At 55.4% G+C, this 21842-nt stretch overlaps 1 protein-coding gene across 1 annotated transcript; it reads right to left on the bottom strand.

Moving 5' to 3' along the window:
- Positions 1 to 1066: 1066 nt before the first annotated feature.
- On the bottom strand, positions 1067 to 19502 carry ISM2 (isthmin 2). Its single transcript, XM_068399857.1, has 6 exons — positions 19365 to 19502; positions 4504 to 4764; positions 3672 to 4005; positions 2680 to 2820; positions 2102 to 2179; positions 1067 to 1584 (listed from the first exon to the last, which is right to left on the bottom strand). The coding sequence occupies exons 1-6, from the start codon at positions 19500 to 19502 to the stop codon at positions 1067 to 1069; spliced, it is 1470 nt and encodes a 489-aa protein (XP_068255958.1).
- Between the last annotated feature and the right edge of the window lie 2340 nt (positions 19503 to 21842).

Here is a 21842-nt window from a genome sequence, read left to right on the forward strand (position 1 = left end):
GCCAGCAGCAGACCAGAGAGGGGCAACGCTGGGTGCTCCTAGCAACACCTGACTTGTTCCCATCCCCATGGAGAACTTGGCTCGGTGCTTTTTGCTCCTCTCCAGCAATGACATGAGCGGTGGCTGAGCTGCCTCCTGCCCCCAGCAGGGTTGTGGGTGGAAAACGCAGGACTTTCTGCTGGGCCATGTCACAGGTGCTCCTGAGCACTGAGACCCGCTGGGGGGCTGTCAGAGAGCCGAGGCATGGAGGTGGGATGGTGGTGGGACTTGTATGGGTGCTGCCACCCCGCTCCCCCAAGCACTGAGGCAGAGGGGCTGAAATGCACACAGATCGTGTCCCCCTCATGCTGACCTCCTCTGAGGTCCACTTGTGTCTGGCTTTGGCACCCAGTGTTTCCTTTCACAGCCAAAACCGTGGTGCCAAGGCAATCTTGCCAAGGGAGCCCAGGTGGCCAGTCTCCTCCTGCCCCACACACCCCCTGGACCCATGAAACCCTGCTAAGCCTCTCCCTGCTCCTTCCTAACTGCACATGCGAAAACCCGAGGAGAGGGGAGGCCCCGCTCTGTATGTATGGCTGGGACAGCCCTGCTCCTTCCTAGAAGGACCCGCTCCCAGCTTCAGAAGCAGACCAGCGTGTGCCAGGGCAGGAGTACAGGCAAGAGCAGGCAGCTCTGCCTGCAGCAGGCCAGCTCCTCAGATGCGGCGTGAAGCCAGCAGGAGCTGAGGCCATTTCACCCTGCCGACGCTCAGCTTTCAGGTTGCACTGAAAGATCGTAGAGAATAAAAGCAGACGGGAGCAGCTCCCAATTCCCTTTACGCCTCCCATCCCCTGTGGCTCCCTGCGCGCCAGCCCAGGCACCCTGGGGTGTGGGACCGCCCCGGGTGGCACGGCAGGGATCACACTGCCATAACCTCTGGCACCCTCTGAAATCTGAGGACACGAGACAGACAGTGCATCCTCCCCGCCCTGCCCAGCGCCAGCAAGGAGCCCATGAGCAGGGCTGGGGCTTCACCAGGCTGGGCTGGGGTGGGAGCCGGCCGTGGCTCCTCTGAGTGTGGCTGCGGCTAGTACTCCTTGGCCTCCTGCAGCTGGGAGAGGTACTCCTCCTCGGTGGGGTTGTCAGCACACCGTCGCCCGTTGTTGGGGGGCCGGACGGCATGGTAGCGGCTCCAGTCGCCCTTGCAGAGGATCCAAGGCAGCATGTCCACCTTGTAGTGCAGCTCCGGGGAGAACTCGGTGCTGATGAGGTTGGGGACGCCGGCCCCCTTGCCGCGGGTGATGAGGCGGGTGTGCTCGTCGTAGCAGCAGTGCTGGGCAGCCAGGGTGGTGCTGTCAAGGGAGAGCATGGAGCGCAGGCAGAAGCGCGCCGTTGGCTTGTAGATGTCCAGGCGCTCCTTGGGGCCGCTGGCATCCCGCCATCGGAAGCTCTTGCCATGCCGCTCGTCCCGCAGGTTGATGGCACTGTAGACGGCCTCCAGCGGGTAGGAGCAGGGGCAGCTGGGCAGGTCCGTCAGCACCTTGCTCAGGTACTTGGTGAGGAAGTCGCTCTTGCAGTTCAGCCACTTCTCGCAGCTGTCCACCTCTGGGGTAGAGGACACCGAAAGGGTGAGGGCACACGCAGCCTGCACCCCACTTTACCCATCTGCCTTTTGCCCATGGCCTTGCCAGCACCACCAGCAGAGCCTGCAACAGCCAGGCAGGAGCAGCCAGGCTCAGGGGATGAGCTGGAGCCAGGCTCCATCCCCGAGGCAGTGACAGAGGGAAGGGGTCTCATACTGGGGCAGAGCTGCCTCTTGCAGGGGCTCTGCCTGGGGCACCCATCGCTACAGGGGCCGGGCTGGCAGCATCCCCCCATGGGAGATGGCACGCGGCAGGCTGGCTTCAGCCACTGCGCCATAAAGCAGGACCGTGTTGAACCAGGGCTGTGGGAGGAACTGGGTTTCCCAGGATAACTGCTGAAGCCTGCACGTGGCAGTGGTTTGGGTGACTTAGGTCTGGACACCAGACATGGGAGCCATTGGCAGAGCCCTCCCCACCCGCCAGCTACACTGCCCGTCTGGCACCGAAGCCCCCAGTGCAAGGCAGAGGCAGAGGCTGACCTGAGTTGAACAGCTCTGTGGTGTTGTCACTTTTGAAAGGCGTCTCCTCTGTGGGAAAGACCATTTCCTCCTCTGCTCCTTGAGAAGGGAAAAAAAAATCCAAAGAGCCAGGCTGAACACCAGAAGGAATGGTGGGTTTTTTTCCCTCCGTAAGGGCACCAGACACCATCCATCTTCCACCCCCTCTCCTGCCACTGCTTTGGCAACATGGCCCTGTGCCTGGAAGGAAGGGGCAGGAGCAAGACACGCAGCACAAACCTGCCCAAGGCTGTGGGTTATGCAAATCCCAATGGATGGAGCCAGCTCTCAGTATGCCTCAGGAGAGGATTTCAAGCTCCCAGTGTGAGAGAGGTGCAAGGAGTTGCACACCAAGCTGGATGGCAGCTCTACCATCCTTGGGGAGCCATGAAGCCCCATCAGAGCTTCTTCATGGAAACAAGCCCCTCTGGTCATTAGCCCAGATCACATTAAACATAACTAGTTCTTGAAGTACAAGCAATGCCCAGCCCGCAGCGGTGGGGGACCGGCCAACATCGGGGTCGGACAGTGTCCAAGCACTGGTATGGCTGAGGTCTCACCAGGGCAGCGCGGCAGGTCGCAGGTCCTTGACTCCGTCGCTGTGCAGGCATAGCCACAGGACCGGGTCCTCTTCTGGTTGCCACTGCCACAGGTGATGCTGCAAGGGGACCACGGGCTCCACTCCTCTTCATCTTCATAGTCTGTGCATAGCAGGGGAGAAGGAAGAGAGTGGTGGATCTCAGCAAAGCCTCAGCAGGAAGGGATCCAGCAGCCACCCAGGACGTCCCTCAGATCTGCCTTGTGCCTGGGATGTCTTTTACAGGGACACAGGGCCAGCGCTGCCCAGGGCACACAGAGGTGCCCAGCCATGCGATGCCAAGGGCTAACCCTGTCCTCATTGGCAAGCCCAGGGAAGCAGCCCCCGAGCAACAGCTCTTGTTCTCACATTTTTGCTCATGGTCATACTGACCTAGACAGGCATCGCTGCCCATCCCCATCCTCACCACACCTGCCCAATGCACTGGCCATGATGCTGAAGCATCACATGTTAGCAAAGGTTGACTGGTTTTGGGCTCGTGGCTGGGAAGCTGCAGGAGGGAGCTGCTGTGGTGCCCTGGCCTGTTTGCCCAACAGCACCTGCCATCCAGCCCTCTGCAGCTCCTCTCCCAGGGGGTGCCCAGGTCTATGGCAACGGCTTCTGGCACTGGTGTTACCACAGGGACCTGAGTTGATGGCAGCAGCACTTGCCATTAAACATTTACACCCTATTTCTCATCTGAGCATGCCTTTGCTAGAGTCCACGCTCCAGTCTGATTACATGCAAGGCAATTCCTGCTGGGACACTGGCGTGTCTGACCCCTGGCAGACCCAGCTGGGTGCTGGCTCTGCTCCTCAGCATGCTACTGTATTTTTTAAGTAGGAGCTGACCACCAGCGTGCTGTGATCCTCGGTGCAGGGCTGCTCCCCCTGCAGCGAGACAGGGCTGTGGGTCAGGCAGGGCAGGGGAGGTCAGTGCCGGGCAGGGCAGCTGTGTGTGCCCAAGAGGACTCACCGTAATTATATTTTTCCTTAAAGATCCAGTTCTTCTGCCCGGGCCATCGCTGGTCCCAGTCACCTCCCACTCCACTGAGCATGGACTCCTCCTCCTCGTACTCTGCTGTGTAATCTTCCTCCTCCTCCAACTCTTCTTCCTCCCTGTCCCCTACATCCAGGTTGTCATCCTCTTCCTCCTGCTCAGTGGGGTCAGTGTATTCCCAGAAGAGGGGCCAGAAGAGGTTCTTGTGGGACAGCCACTCAGAGGATGTCAGGGACCAGTCATTGCTTGTCTCCTTCAACAAGTCCATCTCCATCTCAGCCTGAGGATCATCCACCACTTCAATGGTCACCTGGAGGCCAGATATGAGGCAGGGTGGTAAGCTGGGGCACAGCCCTGGGACAGACCTACCAGCCCATGCACTGGTTCCCAGCCCAAGAGGCCAGAGATGCTTTGGGCTACAGGATCACACGATGAGCGCAACAGGTCTCGGTTCATCTGAAGGGACTGAGCAGGGACAGAGCGAGAGGCGCAGGGGGGCTGGTGGTTACCCACAGGGACCAACATCACCCTCAGAAATGGAGAGGTCACCTCCGTAGGAGCATTTGCTCCTGCTCTATGGAGAGGGGCTGTGGAGGTGGGACAGGGAAAAGGCCAGGAGCAAATTTCTCTGGCAAGGAGCTTGTCTGTGCCAGCTATTTGCATCTGGTAGTTACCAAGAAGACAGATGGCAGCGGCCACATGGAACCCGCTCATGAGTTCTTTCCTCTTAGGGTACTAAATGAAGCTGGGGAGCACACGTGGGCGCTCTCTCATATCCCCCCACAGCCTGTCCAGACCTGCTCCCCACCTGGATGTTGGGGTTCTGGGCACTCAGGTCCACATTGGCCAGCCCCGGCAAGCTCTGCAGGTCCAGCATGAAGGGCAGGCTCTCCTCCCGGCCAGCGCCGCCGGGTGGGGGCACCGCCGGGCTCCTGGCAGACTGCTGAGCCACCCCGCGGCGCCTGTGCCGGCGTGGGCCAGCCTGCCCGTTCCGCCTCAGCGCCCGCGCCTTGCCCGATGGTGGCAGCTCCTCGTCCCCTGCTGAACGTGGGTCAGATGAGGCAGAGACCTGGAGAGGGAAGAGGTGGTGAGGACATCTCCCAAGGGTGGCTGTGCAGGGAGCAAACCGCTGCCCAGCAAAGGGGGGTCTGGTCTCCTGCACCAAACAGTTCCTCCACCCCATCTTATTGCAGCATCAGGGCAGCAATTAACACGTTAATTAATCAAGTTAATACCCAATGGCCTGTGCTGTGCCAGGCTCAACCCCACTGCGCTTGAACAACCTACAGTTCTACTCAGGCTGGTGCTTCCTATCCATGCGACCACACTCTCTGCACCCCTCTGCTGTCCCATTGCCCATCTCTCCTGGTTTTCCACTTCTTGCTCTCCCCTTTTGGCCATCGCTTGGTCCCTGGAGATGGGTAACAACATGGGCTGCTTCTGGTCACAGAGTTACCAGAGCTCACATTTAATCATTTTATATATTTATATAAAAAGTTTATAACAAGGGCTTTACGACATGGGGGAAAACCTCACCTAAATGAATTGTTCTGTGATGTCGGTATTAGAGTAGACAACTTCAGGCAACACAGGTTTAACTGAGATTTCAGATGCTTCTCAAAGGCTATCACAAGGAGGGAAAGAAGCTGCTGGTAGCTATAACCCAGCTACCTTTATCTCCTCGGGAAAGGGAAGATGCCCAGCCGAACACGACAACAAAACTTATTGCCAATGGCTCTAACCGCTGCGGCCGCTGCGGTGGCATGTGGAGGCACAGGGGGAGCAGGCAGGGAGCAGGCAGGGACCCTCACCAGGGCGGCAGTGCCAGCTGGCCGGGGGCACGGTGAGGTGGCCAGCGAACCCTGCCAAACGGCCGGGCTCACGCTGAGTTCCCACGTTCCTCGTCCCCACGCTCGGCGCGCGCCGGCATGAAAGAGCATAAGTCAAAGGGCCAGCAGGCTCCAGTGCGCCCGAGAAACCAGAGACGGGAACAACTGGCAAAGCCCCCCCGGCACGGGCCGTCCCCGGGAAGGTCTGCAGGGCCCCGCTGCTCGAGGCTGGGAGTGGAGGTGCCCGAACCCCCAGCATCTCCGCCAGCAGCTGCCTATTTCTGGCTGCCCAGATGAAACCCCCTTTTGTTCCCAAGCTCTCGCCCTTCGCGCCAGCCCAGCCGAGAGCCGCGGGATTAACGATGAGAGCGGCGTGCCCCCTCCCCACGGGGGACGCAGAGAGGCATTTCTACCTGCAATTAGAGCCAGATGGTTTGGGGAAAGACTCCCCTCCCTTTCATCCTGATCACTGGAGCACTTCAAAGGCAGCTGGAGCCTGGCCAGGCTCTCATGAGCACACACAGCCTGTCCCCAGCCCTGTGCCCGCACATCAAAGCCCACGACCCCCCCGCCCCGTCCCCGGGGGAGGGAAAAGAGCAGCAGGGATGCTGCTGGTCCCTTGGCTGCTGCCCAGAGCGGGCTGGATGCGGGGAAGGGCCGGTGACAGACTTGGCCAGATGGGCCCAGGGGAGAGGGGGTTGCAGGGAGGAGGGAGCCTGTGCTGCCCAGCAAGAGTGTTTGGGGTTCACCCCTCTCCTGGTGCCACAGGCCCTCGCCAGGTCTCTTGTGAGCTGGGACTCCCTGGCGGAGGACAAGGAGGAGCCCAGGCAGAGCAGAAACAGCAAGGGGGGCCGAGCAGGCAAACCTGGCCATGTTCAGCTGCTGGCCGCATGACACCGCCCACCAGTGCTGGGTTTGCTGCCAGCTGCGTGTGCCCAACGCAACCCCTGCATGAGGGGCTGCCACCAGCCCCGCGAGGCTGGCACTCCTGCCTAATTTGCAATGAGCTTATTGGGGCTGGGTAAGCTCATTTCACAGACAACCCAAATTTAATACACATGGAAAGCGAGGTCTCCTCTAGCAACAAGATCCGAGCTCACTCAAGGACACCAGAGCAAGCGAGCCAGGAACAGACTCCAAGTCTCCAAACTTACACTCAGTGCCTAATTCAGATTTCACACCCAAACAAGCTCAAGAAATTCAGAGTATTGTTTCCACAGGGAAAACGTAAAAGTGCCCCAGGGGAACTGGCTGTGACAGTGTTACAGCGCGAACAGAGCTCCCTTGGCTCCCAACTCCTCCGGAGGCTCAAAGGCCCTGGGGGTGTCCGCCCTGGATGGCCCAGAGTCCTTCAGTGATGGTCACTGCACCGTACCACCCAACCCTTCCCTCCTGCTGATATCTGCATCGTTCTGAGGCTTCGCTGGGTTAAAATCTGTCCCTGTATCAGAAGACGTCCCTCCTGAGCAAAGTCCTGCTCAGTGCCCTGCCCCAGCCAATCAAGCCATGGATTTTAGCGAGGTCCTATGAGGCCCAGTGCTCCCTCTGGGTTAGAGCACCACGATCCTGACAGGCAGATGTGACTTCTCCGTGTCACCAAGGGGCTCCTGCCAGCCACGCAGGCAGCTGCCCTCAAGGGTCACACTCTTGCCATGCAACACCCACCCTCTCCTCTGCCCTGCCTAGGGAACAGCTGGATAAAGCTGCCAAGCCTGGAGCTAAGCCACTGCAGTGCATCAGCTAAGGGAAGAGCTGTCCTGTCCAGAGTGAAAACTCTACTCTCCTGCTTTCTGCAGAGTGCAGGAGAAAGGCTGCAAACCATCGCAGAGCTGGTCGTCAGCAGCTCCCCTCTTCTGCCACTGGGGTAGGACACTTGCCACCACACCACAGAAGCAGAGCACAGTGCCAGGAAGCCATCAATATCTTGCAGCTGAGCTCCAGCCTTCCCCTGAGACCAGCCAGGACCAAGCAAAGGAAAAACCCAAAGGGGGAATTCCCATAGCTCCTCCTGCATACACTTGGGATATCCTGCCTGGCTGCAAATAAGGGTTTCCAGGGCAGGAATCCGAGAGAAACTCTGAGGCAGCACTCGGGAAAGAGCATGCACTTTCCATTTGTGAAGACCATGTTTAGGCTGAAGGCTATAAGCAGGATCACATCTGCCTCCCTGCCAGCCCAGGAGCCCTTCCCACATAGTCCAGGCTCTCCTGCATGTAGGACTGACCACCTAAACACCTTGGGGCACAAGCTCAGCAAAGATGTTAGGAAGGGGAAGGAACTTGTCCGCAATTCACCCCAGTGTCGTGCCTACTTTGTACACAATATGGGCGACCAGGTGTATGGAAAAGGTGTGGGGAAAGGCCACACATCATTTCTGTAGAGACTAAAGGCTGATATTTTCCCATTTCTAGTCCATATACCTCTATTAAAGTTGCTTGGAAATCTGAAGATGGCGAAGAGAGCAGCCTCAAAACCATTTCAAGGGATGGAAAGACTTTTCCAGTGGAAGACTTGTACAATTCAATTTGTTTGTCATGTTAAAAAGAGAAAGCAATGACTTGATTTCCCAGTTCTTTAAGGCAATAATCAATCCATCAGGCACCAGAGACTCTAATCCAGAACAGAAACGCATAACAGGAATGAACGTGTCCCAGTCAAAGCCAGACAAATTCAACTGAGGAGTAAGGATCGTGCTTTTAACGCCGTAGGTGATTAACCACAGGAACAAGCTAACAAGGAAAGTGGCAATATCTCTTGTGGGGACAATCAAACCCATGTCACTGGGCTCAACACAAATGTACTGCATCTGTGCTAGGGAAGAAATTCAGGGATCTAATGATTTCTTCTGGTCTTAAAATCTGTGATTTTGCTGTAAACTTCTCTAAGACTCTGAACTAGACCTGGGTTAAGAAAGCAAATGACCGTTAATGTGCTGCAGGTCTTTTACATAAAAATTATTAGAGATGTGACATCTCAGGTCCTACAGCAGTTTAAAACCTGAAAACATCAACAGACTAGTCCTGTGCTGTACTACCTTTTGGGACACCACTCCGCTGCCACCACAACCACAGGTACTCGTCCCTCCAGCGCGTTCCTCAGCATCTCCGTAGGCACTGCAAGTTGCCAGTGAACCCACTGGCAGCACTCTTTGTAACTACACACATTGCTGAGCAGAGCTGCTCTTCATCACGGGGTTAAACCCAAGCCAAGGACACTTGAGATAGGTAACTCCGTGGGAGCGGGAGCGAAGCACTGCTGGAGCCTGCACACCACCCTGCGCACCAGCGGTGCGGCGCAAGCGAGTCCCTGGCATAGGACAAGCTTGGAGGATGCAGCTTCCACCCACACCCATCCCAAGCCAATTAGCAAGCGCATAAACCCATTCAGCTTGAACCAAAGAAACCTGTGCACACAGAAGTCAGATCAGAGGCAACATTCAGGCTGTGCTTTGGGCTTGTTAACACTGCAGTGAAGAAAATGACATATTTGCTAAAGGCCAGTATTGCACTGGGCTATAATTATAAGGAACGGGGTTTTTTTTGTTGCTTAATCATTACTGCTTGTGTTAGGTTTCCTTTGAACAGATTTACCATGCTGTACTGAAACAAGAACCCACCAGAAGAACTATTGATCTTCTCCTGAATAGAGCTGAGTCTACACAAGCATCTTCCTACTCTTTCCCCAGAGCTCTTCAACAGTATTTTAAAATCTGTCCTGCAGTTTGTTGCAAGCTTGCCCACTTATGAATTAGCCAAGTACAAAATAGAAATCAGAACTTTTTTTTTCTTTTTTTTTTTTTCTCCATAAAAATTTTCCTTCCATATTCACCTAAATAAGCTTCAAAGATCTGGAGAAAGCTTTCCCAAAAAAATTATCTTTGGACTGAAATCAGGCAGGAACAACCTCAGAGCAGGGTTTTGTTATAAAGCTATGGAAGCAGAGGCACGCTGGCTGGTTGCTGCAGAAGGAAGCCCAGTCTGTGTGGGGGCAGCTCTGGGGCTGCAGTTTGCAGAAAGGCTCAGGACAGTTTTTGCTGGTGGAAGTGGAAGAAAGGGGAGGTGTTTCCAGTGCTAACAAGTAACACTGTTAAGTCTCTTTAAAATAAAGGATAGCAGGATAATCAACAGGAACAAATGCAGCGTGCCACGCTGCCCCCCTCCCATAGTGCTGGGCATGCTCTCTCCTTGATGACTCCACCACAGACACTACTCAAAAAAAGGGCTCTTTTAGCCCAGCCGGCTGAGACCACCTTAGCCTCCCAAGGGCTGCAATTTGATCCTCCCAGCTCATGACCCATCCACTGACACAGTCTTTCAGCCAGATGGAAAATCCACTGGACGCAAATGAGGCAAGTGACCTCTGCTACCCATCAGCTCATCACCCGCTTAATGGATTTCCAGAACTGTGCCAAAGCACAGCATGCTTCTAGAGGTATCAAGAGCTGGTTGGGTACCTATGAGAAAAAGGGGAAGGTGAAGGTGCCACCCAGTCCCTGTTACTGTCTGTAAGACCTCCTGAGCCACGATCCCAACGATCAAAACCAACACCTTTATACTTATAGGCAGGTGGTTTAGCAGGAGCCATCACTCAGGGTTTTGACAGGCGAGCTCTGGAAGACCTACCAAAGGTAATTTAAGGCAGTGGACACCTCCAGCTGCATCCCTCTTCTTCTGCCCTGGGTTACACTCCTGCCCACAAAGGGGCTGTGGCACAAATAAAGACCATGATCTCCCAACTGCTCTACTCACTGGTCCACCTCAGGATCAACTTGCACTTGAGTGCTGTTTTTGTTTTTGTTTTGTTTTGTTTTTTTAAATAAAGACAAAAGCATCTCCCTTCAGGTTTTGGGAGAGCTCTGCAAGTGCTCATGGAACAGACAAGGCACTCAGTTATCACACTTGCGTGGGCAGAGCCTGATTATGACAGACCAGCAGGAGCCAGCAGCAAACTGTGGGCTGTGCAGATAATTACTATGCCCTCATGATTATAATTTTCATGCAGTTATCAAAACACTTTAGATCATATGGAATCACTCTTTTCTAACTAGCTTCATCCCAACTGTCTTGAGTAGGGAGCTGCAGGAGGCAGCAAAGGCTTCCTCATGTCTCATTTATTTTCATGTCTCACATTTATTTTCATGTCTCACAATTGCAACAACTGTGATCTCAAAACTCTTTCCAAGGTTGGTGACTTGGTTGCCTCCGGAGGTAGAGCCAGCCCTGGAGCAGAAGACACCATAGCACAGAGAAGCAGCAGCACGCAGCACTGTGAAGAGCAAGGACACAGCAGAATTGACTTTGTGCAAGACCGAAAACGGGGCGGTTGGCCAGGCTGCTGTCAGTGCTCCTCACCGCGTGTCCCTGTCGGCACAGCCTGGCCCCTCTCACTGCAGCCGGCTCTCCTGCGGGTGCACTGATGAGTAGTAACTTGCCCATGGCATCCTCAGTCAACTCCCCAGGTCACTTGTGACACAAGGAGGACAAGTAGGAGCCCGGTGACTTTTCACCTCTCACCATGCCTGGCTGTTGCCAGTGTCATACTCAGGTGCTTCTCTACCATAAAAATCTTCTCCCTCTTTAACACTGAGACAAATACTGTAAAACGCCCATTTTGCAGACAAAGAAAATGACCGCCCCAGGTCTCTCAGGTAGCCTGCGGCAAGGCCAGGAATAGACACAGGTCTCCCATGTTGAACTTGGAGAAAGCTCTCAGGAAGGTTCGCCACAGCTCAGTTTCTCCTCCCCACCTGCCCCCAGGAGGGACTGCGCTGCCTTGCACACAGAGGAACCACACATGCCTTGCAGTGCAGAAGCTGGGGCATCTGATTAGCACCACTGCTATGTCCCAGCACAGCATCTGGGGCTGTCCTCGCACTGGAGACTCTGCCCAAGTGCACAGGTCCAAGGGCCGATCCTTGACAGGTGGTGCCTGCTGCAGGAGCCCAGCTGGTGGTAAGGCACCCTTACCTGAGGAGGAAGGTACCCCTGAGACCTCTGCTGCAGCCAGGCCAGCTGGGACCTGCTCAGATAGAGCACAGCAGTGCGTACGGGAGCAGGGCCCCCGCAGGGACTGCACAGAGAGGTCCCCCGGAGAGGTGAGGGGACACCACAGACACACATCCATACCCTCCGGCACTCTCTGGCAAATGCTCCTGCTAGGGCACATGTTTTCTGTTAACATAGTTGAGCTGTAATACGTGTAAGCTCTTAATGCATCGGACTGAGTTGCTGTTAATTTGTTCCAGCTCTAAACCCCACGTGCTTCAGTAACCATTAACTTGTTCCAGCTAATGATCCACATTTGGTAGCCTGCACACCGTAAGCCTCCAACTGCTCCAGCTGCTGCTTCCTTCCCCACCACAGCCCAAGCAAAACTGCAAAAGGAAAACACCACCAAATATAGCGAAGCAAATGCAGAAACTGGAGGGACCAGGCTGATGCCAGCCTCCCCCAGCTGCTCCAGCCTGCTAGAAGAGGCTGCAGTGTGGGGGGACACAGGGCAGGTGGGAGCGCAGGGGGCACCTGCTCCCCTCATCCCATGCAGGGGGCACAGGCTGCCCCCCTGTGCAGGCAGCCAACCAAACAGAAGCAAACCCATTGAGGGTTACTTCAACGACAGACCAAATGGGCACCTGAGCTGGACTCGGAGCATCTCCATGCCCTGCACGGGAAGGGATCCAGGCAGGGATGCTGCAGCTTGGCATCTCAAGGGCTCGGCTCCCCTCCCCAGCCCAGTGGTAGGATTTAATGACTCCTGCACGTCAGCGTGGGGTGGAGAAAGGGTCTCGGGGTAGGGAACTCTTCCTCTCCAGCTCCAGTCTGTGTCGTTTGTAACTCACCCATTCATAAGCTTTTCCAAGACAGTCCTGCTACTCCTAAATGCCTCACCAAAAAAGAATTTTTTTCCTCACCAGATGTGAGCCTGAGGCTTGCAGGGCTGCAGAGGCAAGTCCAAAGTCAGAGGAAAGCTAGGACACATGCCAATGGGGAGCCCGACTTCCCCAGCATCTTAGCCCCCAGTTGACCCCTTCTCTTCCCTTTGGCTGGTCACTTCTCAGCGGGACCTCAGCTGTAACCCCAGGACCGGTCCCCAGGGTGGGCACAGATGCGCAACAGCCAAGCTGTAGTCCTGGGTGTGGGGGAAGCCAAGCTGACCCTGCAACGCCCACATCACCTCTGGGCAGCCCTGCATCTCCTCCACTGGAGGCACGATGGGGGCCACCCTGCAGATAGTCCCCAGGAGAGAACTAGCTGCTCCCCTAAGGGGGATCTTTGATTTTTAAGGAGAAGCCAGCTTAACCATGTAATACAACCGCAGTGTCCCTGGAGGGGAAGGGGTAGGGGAAACAGTGGACGTGAAGACATCTGTACAACACCTTGTCTCGCTAGAGGTGCTGCGTGGCACAGCACAGCTGGCCTCCCCTGGGATTCTGGCTGCTGAGGGAGTGGCTGCAGGTGAAGGGGAGCGCGGGGGGGCAGGAGGACGGAGCACTGAAGCAATGGGGAAGAGAGGACATCCCAGTGAGGTGAAGAGGTGCTGACCCTCGCTGGTGGGACACCTCCTGCAGCACCTCCTGGCCATCCTGCAAATACTACCCCCTCACCTGGCGAACACCTCAGGGCTCAGCTGCCAGGAAAGAGCCAAGGCTGCTTGCTCGCCCCCCAGGCCCAGGCTCAGGCTGCTGGGGCTGGGATGGAGGATGGCTCAGCTGAAGGGCACCATACCCATGCCATGCCCCAGCCTCCCGCTGCACCCTACGTGATGGAGGCTCCCTTGGCTGGGGACACGTTCCCAGCCCTGCCTTGCACCCCAAGTCCTGCGTGCTAGATAAGGCCCCGGAAGACTGGGTGAACCAACAGCTCCTAATCCAAGATAAACCCACGCCTCACCACCTCTTCCCTGCATGCATGGGTGCTCACTGGCCGCCCGCAGCTGGGTCCCCACCTCGTGCCTGTCCAGCGGTGCTGGGGACCAGCAGAAGGCAGCAATTTGCTGCATTTTGTTCCCTTTGAAGCTGTATCCTTCCTCTGGAGACTAAACCAACCTGCAGCCCAGGAGACATCGGTACCCTTCACGCCAAGAGCCACCTGGGACTCAGAGGCAAGTACATCACCATCTTTTTGGTGTCTTCATCTCATAAGTACTGAGATGAAGTATACTGCATAACAGCTTCTCAGACAAGCCCCAGGCATCCCTACACACATGGGACATGCAGAAACTGAACTGCTTGGATGCAGTACCAGGCAGGCTGGCTTTTACAGCTGGCCACGTAAAAGCATCTGACAGCCCAATGAAGGTTCCCTGCAAAACTGGTCTACTAAAAAAAAAAAACAAACCAGAGTCCTTGCACTTTTACAAGCTTCTATCTGAAACAGAAACGTTTTCATACTGAAACATGGCTGCAATCTCTTCCCTGCTTCTTGGCTACAAACTCTGGTATTTTATGCAAAAACCAAGCCTCTGGCTGACCACATTTGCTTTGGAGGAGCTGGACAGCACGGGCCGCCTTGTTGTTGTGACTGTAGCTCAGACTGTCTTCAGGCTTCCCTATGGGAAGTGTCTGGGCATCTTATTTTGGGGATTATTCTGAGTGGAAGAATACTTATTGATACCATGGAAAACAGAAGATCCCCTGCACTCCTTACCCCTAAGACACTGACAGGAGGAAAGCAGGAATTAACCCCCAGCACACTCCTTCCATCACCTCACTGGGCTTGGAGGGACCACGGCTGGAGGCAGGATGAGTCCCCCAGCCTGTGTCTCTAAGGAGAAGGTCTGCAAGAGCTGGACACTTTTGGGAACCCAGAGAGAGGGCCGGGCAATGCCCTGTGAAGTGATTTATGCCTAATCTCTTCCCCTTACATGTGCCTTTTACAGGAACCCCTTTGATTGTGACAATGGGAATGCAGCAGACCTATTTGTGCAGTGAAAAGGGAAGAAGCTCCCTTGTTGGGCAGCTTCCCTACACCGGCTCCCCTTTGTTTGTGCTCCTGCCTCAGCCCCGGGGTGGGAGGGTTTTCAGCTGTGTTGACTAAGATAATTTGGCACTTCTCAAAAGGAAATTTGCTACAAAGGGCGAAGTACCTCCCTGGGCACAAAGAGCCCCTTTCAGAGCGGAAGGATGCTTCAGTGCACGTTTTGTACCCACAAATCCGACCTCCGCCAAGGACAAAGCCAGGGACAAGAACGCTTAATTGCTGAAGAAATGAAAAGGTAAAAAGCACATCCGCAGGCAAAATGACTCTGCTACTGACACAGCCTGCAGTGGCCGCGGGGATCTGGCTGTGCAAGCAGCCAGCACTGACCCGGCCGCCCACTCGTACCCAGGCTGAGCCCTCCTGATGGGGAGACAAGGTGCCCCCACGCAGGGCAGACATGGGTGCTGGAGATCCACAGCAGGGTGAGATGGCTCTGGGGCAAGTGAGATCCTCTTCTTGGGCCAGACATCCCTAGAGGAGTCAAGAGGAACCAAGGGCTGGGGAGAGGCACATGGGAGGCTCCTGCAGACCTCTGTGCCTGCCAGCCCATCACCCCCGTGGTCTCCCCAAGCAGTGTGTCTAGGCTACATTAGGGCTCCCAAATGACAGAGCTACCCTGACTTACAGTCTCTTGATAAATTCCACTCAAGCCCAGCTGGTATTTCCCTTTAATGCTTTTTATCTAGTACAGCCACGCCACGTCACCTTGGAGCTCCTTTGCTCTCCGCCTGCTGGGATCTCCAGCCAGGCATCACGTCACTGCTATACATTGAATTCTTAAGCACTCCTCTGCACTCAGACTCCCTGTGCCCAGGGCAGGTTGATTTAAATCGAGACTGCTACCGATGATTTTTAATCAGTAAGCAAAACAACTTGGTGTAGACCTTCAGTTTTAAACGTAGTTTCCCATCGCTACTCTTGCTGCCTGATGCAACCAGTAAATGATACGCATTGTTGTTACTCGTTTCCGTATTTCTCAGGGGCCAGGAGCCAGTCACACCAGGTGCTGTACAAACCCACTGATTTGCAGCCAACTAGAGCCCTTATGCTACGCTTGGTATTTCTTTCATTGCCCTCCATTATCTCTTATCACAGACGCCAGATTTGCTTTGCTCGCAGCCTCAGACCAGGGGAACTCCAACAGCAAGCTCCAGCCTGGATTCTCACCCTGCCCCTGTCCCAGCCCTGCCGTAACACCCCCGGGTGCCTCGGGGAGCTCGCTGCCATTGCTCTTGGCCCCCTCTCTGAGCAGTTCTCTCCTGTGAAGGAGTACCCGCCAAGCCCACCGGAGCTGGGCTGAGTGGCTTGGACCCTCCATAAAACAGCACTGGCTTACTCTGCCACACCCTGTCACCGCCGGGACACTCACCACCAACATCCCCATCACTATTACCACTGGTACTGTTATTTGCATGCACAGTTATTGAAGCGGTTGTGTCAGTTCACGCAGATCTAATAACTTCTAATGTTCACATTTCTAGCGTGTTAGAACATTAGCTATTTTCTATTTACTAGAAGAGCACTGGAACCAATCGGTATCAGTCAGAAAGAATGCAAACATCTATTAACAATGCTCAAAGCCAATATTTTGAAATCCAGTGAGTTTATCAAAACATATTTTGCATTTAAACCCCCTGACTTCATAAATAAACAAAGCATTAAGCAATGTGATGAGCTCTCCCCTGTCTCCACAAGGGACACAAGCTTTTCCAAGTATCCAGTTACCCAAATTTGAAGAGCCGCTAGCGTGGGTCAGTGCTTGGACCTGCCACATTTCTGCCCACGTTAGTGTGTGATGCATCCAACCTGCAGAAGCACTTCTAAAAACCCTGCTGTACACCTCCCTGCTGCTTCGGAGCCCACCTGCCTTCCCGAACATCGCCAAAAAGCCTCCAAAGCAGGTATCTTCTCGTTAGATTTAAGTCACAGTTTGGAAAGAAAGTATTCTACCTTTTCAACTTCCAATAAAATGGACTGAAGAAATAGAAAATACTCTCGCTACATCTGTTGCTTATGCTGGGCTCAGTGTAATGCAGGCAAAGCTTTTCTGCACAGTATCACAGCTGAGAAAATGTAAATGCAAGTGCTCGCTCCTTTGGTAATGGCTGGAAGTAATGGATCCTGACTGAGGTACAGGACTTTGGGACATACAGATAAGGCTATTGCCCAAAGATAAAGCACATGTTCCCTCCATCCTTTCTGCAATTAGAAGACTTCCTAACTCAAAAATCTACAGAAAACCTTAATGGTTTTAATTTTTCTGAATTATTTTAGTATAGAAGTGCAGCTCTCAGGCTCAGCATAGAACATAATAATTCCCATTCAATTCTAAACTGAGGAAAAATGTTTGCTTTAAATAAAGATGTTAAATTAAAATAAGTCCAAGTTATGTCATTGTTTAATGATTTTGAATGTCTATCTGCTCTGCTCCATCATTTCTATTTTTCTCCTTCTGGCCCCCTTCTTTCTACCCACATCTGTAGGGCATTACCCATAGTGTAACCAATACTCCAGCTGTGGCTGCCCTGCTGCCATAGAGACAGGACCTATCAGCACTGCAACAGGAACCATCTGTGCGTATGACCCAAAATCACTCTGGATTTTTTTTAAACCACCATACTGCTGCGCTTGTGCTCTCCACTTCAGTTGAAACAGCCAGGCATGACTATTCCAAATTCTCCCCCGCACGCACCAGAAACAGAGGATTTCCTCCCAAAACACAGCTAGAAGACCCATGCCAACACCTACCGCGTTCTCCCTGACGTGTGAACTGTGCAGCCAGTACCTTGGGGGGTGCAGGGTGTGCACAGCAGCACCCACAGACCTGCAGAGGAATCCATTCTTCATCTTCCTCCTTGCTCCAAACCTCCACCCTCAAGCCTTTGCCTATAAACTTCTTGTATGTTTGTATTTCTGCAAGAAGCAAAGGTCTGGGGGACAGAGGCTGTGCTGTGTAAGTGCCGTATGTGATCTTTGGCTGGCTGCACAACGCTCCCCATTCACAACCATTCACAACCATTCACAAACTGGGACTGACAGCAGCTCGTCCCGCTTCCCGATGTATTTTAGATGTCAGATAAAAAGGAGCCTGAGATTGCGCTGCAGGGTTGTGTGGTGGGGACCTGCACAGCTTCCTAACATGGAGTTTGTCCCTATCCTATGCCCCCTGTACGGGGCTGCAATACTTTCCTGGATTTCAAGCGTAAATCCCTACCCCCTCTGCAGACGGAGCTCGAGCACACTCTGCCTGGCATTTGTCCAGCAAGTGAACCAGCATCTACGTCTATGCTTGAAGTTTCACAAGCAAAGTACAGCATCAACATGGTATTACCAGCACTACAGCACGTAACATCCCCAGCAGTCCTGTTTGCATCTGCTCCATCCACGCTCCAGTCAAAACCATTACCAGGCTCGATTGGTGGTACTTGGCTGGACGCAGCCCACGCCCTCTCTTGCCCGTTGGCCAGGCTTTCCATGCGGCAGATTCCTTCTTCACACTTATCCCCTGGATTTCATGCCAGAATGGAGTTTAGTGCATCTGACAGGAGCTGCCAGCATGACTCCTCCACAGATCAGCACCGTGTTTTGGCAATAACCGGCAGTAAGGTTTATTCCCATCACTCGGCACCTCCTCTGCCAGTCTGGCTGATGCTGCAGATCAAACCTGCTGCTTCCCATACTGCCGTGTATTGCCAGCAAGGGCTGAGCTGCTCTTACCCTGTCCTGCTCAACCTTCTCCTATTACCACTTTTTCACGTGTTCCTTTTACCCACTTTTAGCAGTAGCATTCTTCAAATGGGTATTTTTTAACCACAGCTCTGCTTCTTGAACTTTTCCTCCAGAGAACAGTTTCAAGATGGAAACAGCTTGTTTCCATCTTGTGACAATAGTTGTGACAATTATTCAGTTGTCTGTCTTTCTTATTCAAACCCTTCTCCCTCCCCTCCTGGTAGTTTGTTTCTTCCTTGTTCCCTTCCTGTCATCCCCATCAGGTCCCACCAGTTGGTTTCCAGTCTGACCAGTCCCTCACTGCCCACTGAAGTTTCCTCTTCCACGATATGTGCTCCAAAGGCAGAGCTGGCCAGGATCCGTCTCTCAGAGGAGCGAGAGATGCAGCCCTGAGACCTCTTTCCACAGTCTGTGGGGGCAAACAAGGCTGCCTGCCTGCACCCCGCCCAGCATCCCCTGGGCAGGCTGCCTGCTCCCCGGGGGGACTCTGGATGGGGTGCAGGCTGTCAGGATGTGGACGGAGCATGACCACTCTGGAATATCCCCCAGGGTCATCCCGACAAGAAGGAGAGATGGTGGCTGAAACCTGTCACGTCTTATTTTTGTAGTAGTGGTGTTCTGGAGTTCCTGGCAAGCCACCAACCTTGCTAATTTTACTACAGGTCGCATTGTGGCTGAACTCCTCTCTCCTACGAGGGATATTGTCCCCTGGAGGCAACGGAGCTGCCCGGGCACTGGGTCATGGCACTCCGCCCCAATCTCAAAGCACCTAAACCAGCCCCTTTCCTGCAGCCTCTGAGCAATGCAAAGAAAGACCTGAGGCTACCCGAAAATCCTGGAGGCTGGGAAAGGGCTCTGCCCTTCACCGAGGGAAGGAAGAGCCCAAAAGAGGGGAGGCACGAAGCCCTGCTTCTCCCCGCTGCTGCTGCTGCTTTTCCACCTGGGACTCCAGGCGGCCTGGCCGCGGGGACACGTGTTGGATGCTGCTCCCTTCGGGGATGCACAACCGCCTCCGAGGGAGCCCCGATGCCCACCCAGGTGACCCCGGCTGCCCTCCTCAGCCTGCCCGGGCACGGGAGAGGGTGCGGAGGCTGAGGAGGGCTCACCCCATCCTTCCCCAAAAGTTGCCTTACCTCCGCCAGCTTGGAGCTCCTCTCCTTCGGGCTGTTGCTGTGCTGTTTCCTCACGGGCAGCCCTCTCACCGCAGCCAGGAAAGTTGTCAGAAAGACGAAGCCGAGGATGAGCACGACTTTCCCTCTGATCAGAGGCATCTCTCCCTCCCTCTCGCTCCCACCTCGCACACCCAGGGCAGGCGGCCCGGCAGCACGCCCTCCCGCAGTGCTACAAAACCCGTCCTTCCTCCAGAAAGCGAGAGGGAATATTTAAAAAAAGAACCCTGTATAAAATATCGCGGACGGGAGGTGCAGTCCCCGGCGGGTGCGGGCGGGGGCCGGGGCAGGGTCCGCCGCCCCGGGCCGCTCCCGGCCGCCCCGCTCCCTCTGATCTCTCTTGCAGTTTGCCGAGCACGCCCCGGTGCCGCTGCTCCCCGGGCTCGCCGGCCGGTGCTACTGATGCTGAAGGGTGACTCTGAAAAGCTTCACAAGTGTGTGCGGGGAGCGGGCGGGGGGGGAAGAGGGCTTCGCCTCCCCACCCCTCTTCCTAATCCTGTCCGCAATCTGATTTCTTTTCCTCCTCTTCTCCTCCCCCCTCCGAGTCGCTCCCCGGTGCTGCCGCGGCTCTTCAGGCAGCGCCGGGCACCGGAGGGCGGGCAGGCGGCCGCTCCCCGCCGCTCGCCGGGGAGAGGCTCCTTCTCGCATGAAGCGCGGTCCAGCCCCTCCTGGGCGAGCGGCGCGCAGCCGGCCCCGGCCCCGGCCCCAGCTCCTGCCCCACTCGGGGGCTGCCGGCGCTGCCAGACCTCCCCCCCGCTCCCTCCGTGCGCTGCCCCCGCCGGGGCGCCGCCGGCCGCTCCTCCCCTCCCGGCAGCTGCATGGCCCGGGCGGCCGCGACCCCCTCCACCCGGCGGTGCCCCGCGGGGCGCTGCCCCTCCGGCGGGGCCGGCCCGACCCGGCCTGGGGCTTTGTTCCGCTCCCGGGCAGCGGCTCGCCTCGGCGGCGCCGGGCCTTGCACAAGCCCCGCGGCACCGGGCGCTTCCCTCCGGGGGAGCCCTGCCGCAGTGCCGGGGCAGCCCCGTCCCGGCGAGGCGAGGCGAGGCGGGGCGGGGCGGCCGCGGGCTCCGGCGGCTCCGGCCCGGCCGCATGAGGCAGGGATGATGGAGGGGCGGGAGCCGGGCCGCGGCCGGGGGCTCAGCCGCATCGGGCCTTCAAAGCCTCCCGCCTCGCCCCCGGGAGAGCAGCTTTGGTGCGCGGAGCCGCATCCCGCTCGCAAAGGCCGCTCCCTCCCCTTGCCCGAGCGGGACCGCGGGCTTCGGCCGCTCCGCTGGAGAGCGGGGATGGGGCCACCCCCCTTCCCCCCCAAGCTGGGCCAGCCGGTGGCAGGCAGAAACGGGGCTCTGTGCTCCCCAGTGAAAGCACCGGCTGTTCCCGAGCCGCGGGAGGAAGTGTCCATCACTCAAAAGGCGGCTTTATTCTTTATCTGCTCTCTCCTGCGCCGGCAGCATCTTTTCTAGCCCCCAAAGCCCGCTGGAAATATGGTGTGGCTGTTTACTTGGGGTCTAGAGACCATCTTTTCCAGGATCTCCACAGGCATTCATCAGCCTGTGAAGGAAAGTATTAGGGAAATGATTATGAAGAAGTTATTAGGGAAAGACACTGAAAGGAGGTTTTGCAGCCCACAGGAAAAGTGCCAGTGCTGGCACAGACCCCAGAAAGGGACACCTAGCAGGGAAAAACAAAGCCCAACATTTCTACAGCAGCCTTAGCACAACCCTGCAGATCACCTGGACCCTGCAGATCACCTGGGCCCATTTGTGCACCCACAGCCAAAAACAGGACCTGCACCTCCTTTTCAAACACCAACATCTGGTTTAGGCAAACTTAGGGCTGAGATGAATGGAAGGAAATGTTTAAAACAAGGCACAGACTGCAAGACAGATGTGAGGTCAACAATCCCATCTGAGATGGATCAAGAAGCCCTTTCAAACATCTCAGTGTCAGCTGATAGCAGTCTGACACTCCAACAGCACCCAAGGGTAGCAGCCTGACTTTGGAGCAGAGCCAGCTTTACGTGGCTAGCACAGAGCTACGGCGGGCACTCGCAGGAGTGCTGCATGTCAGGAGCAGCAGTAACCTCTGCAGACATGTATCCCCACAACAGAAGCAGCTTCTCTAGCCTGTGCATCAGGGCTGTTGCTGTACGATGGACCTGAGACTGACAAGAAACAGATAAGAATTCATCTCCCATGCAAGGTTTCCTGGCTCTGGAGTCCAAGGCTAGAGGGGGACACTGATGTATCAGCTCTCAAACAGGCTATGATTTTACCCAGCCATTCTAGTACGAAACTCATGTGTTGTTTTTTTTGGGGGGGGGGAGGGTGTGGTAGAGGGATGGGGAAGGAAGGGGAAGAGGGTTTGGTCTCCCTAAGAGGGGAAAACTCTCATTAGCATTAAGAAAAAAAAAAAAATCACAATATAGCATTTTTTTAAAGTCTTTAT

The sequence above is a fragment of the Nyctibius grandis genome, chromosome 4 (assembly GCF_013368605.1).
Source record: "Nyctibius grandis isolate bNycGra1 chromosome 4, bNycGra1.pri, whole genome shotgun sequence".
NCBI lineage: Eukaryota > Metazoa > Chordata > Aves > Nyctibiiformes > Nyctibiidae > Nyctibius > Nyctibius grandis.

Bases quoted from the DNA above. Each gene is read 5' to 3' on its own strand.
- ISM2 (XM_068399857.1), bottom strand. From the start codon at position 19,502: ATGCCTCTGATCAGAGGGAAAGTCGTGCTCATCCTCGGCTTCGTCTTT. The intron at 4,765-19,364 runs GTAAGGCAACTT...TTCCCTCTCCAG, and splicing joins GGAGCTCCAAGCTGGCGGAG to GTCTCTGCCTCATCTGACCC. The intron at 2,821-3,671 runs GTGAGTCCTCTT...TGCTATGCACAG, and splicing joins TAAGGAAAAATATAATTACG to ACTATGAAGATGAAGAGGAG.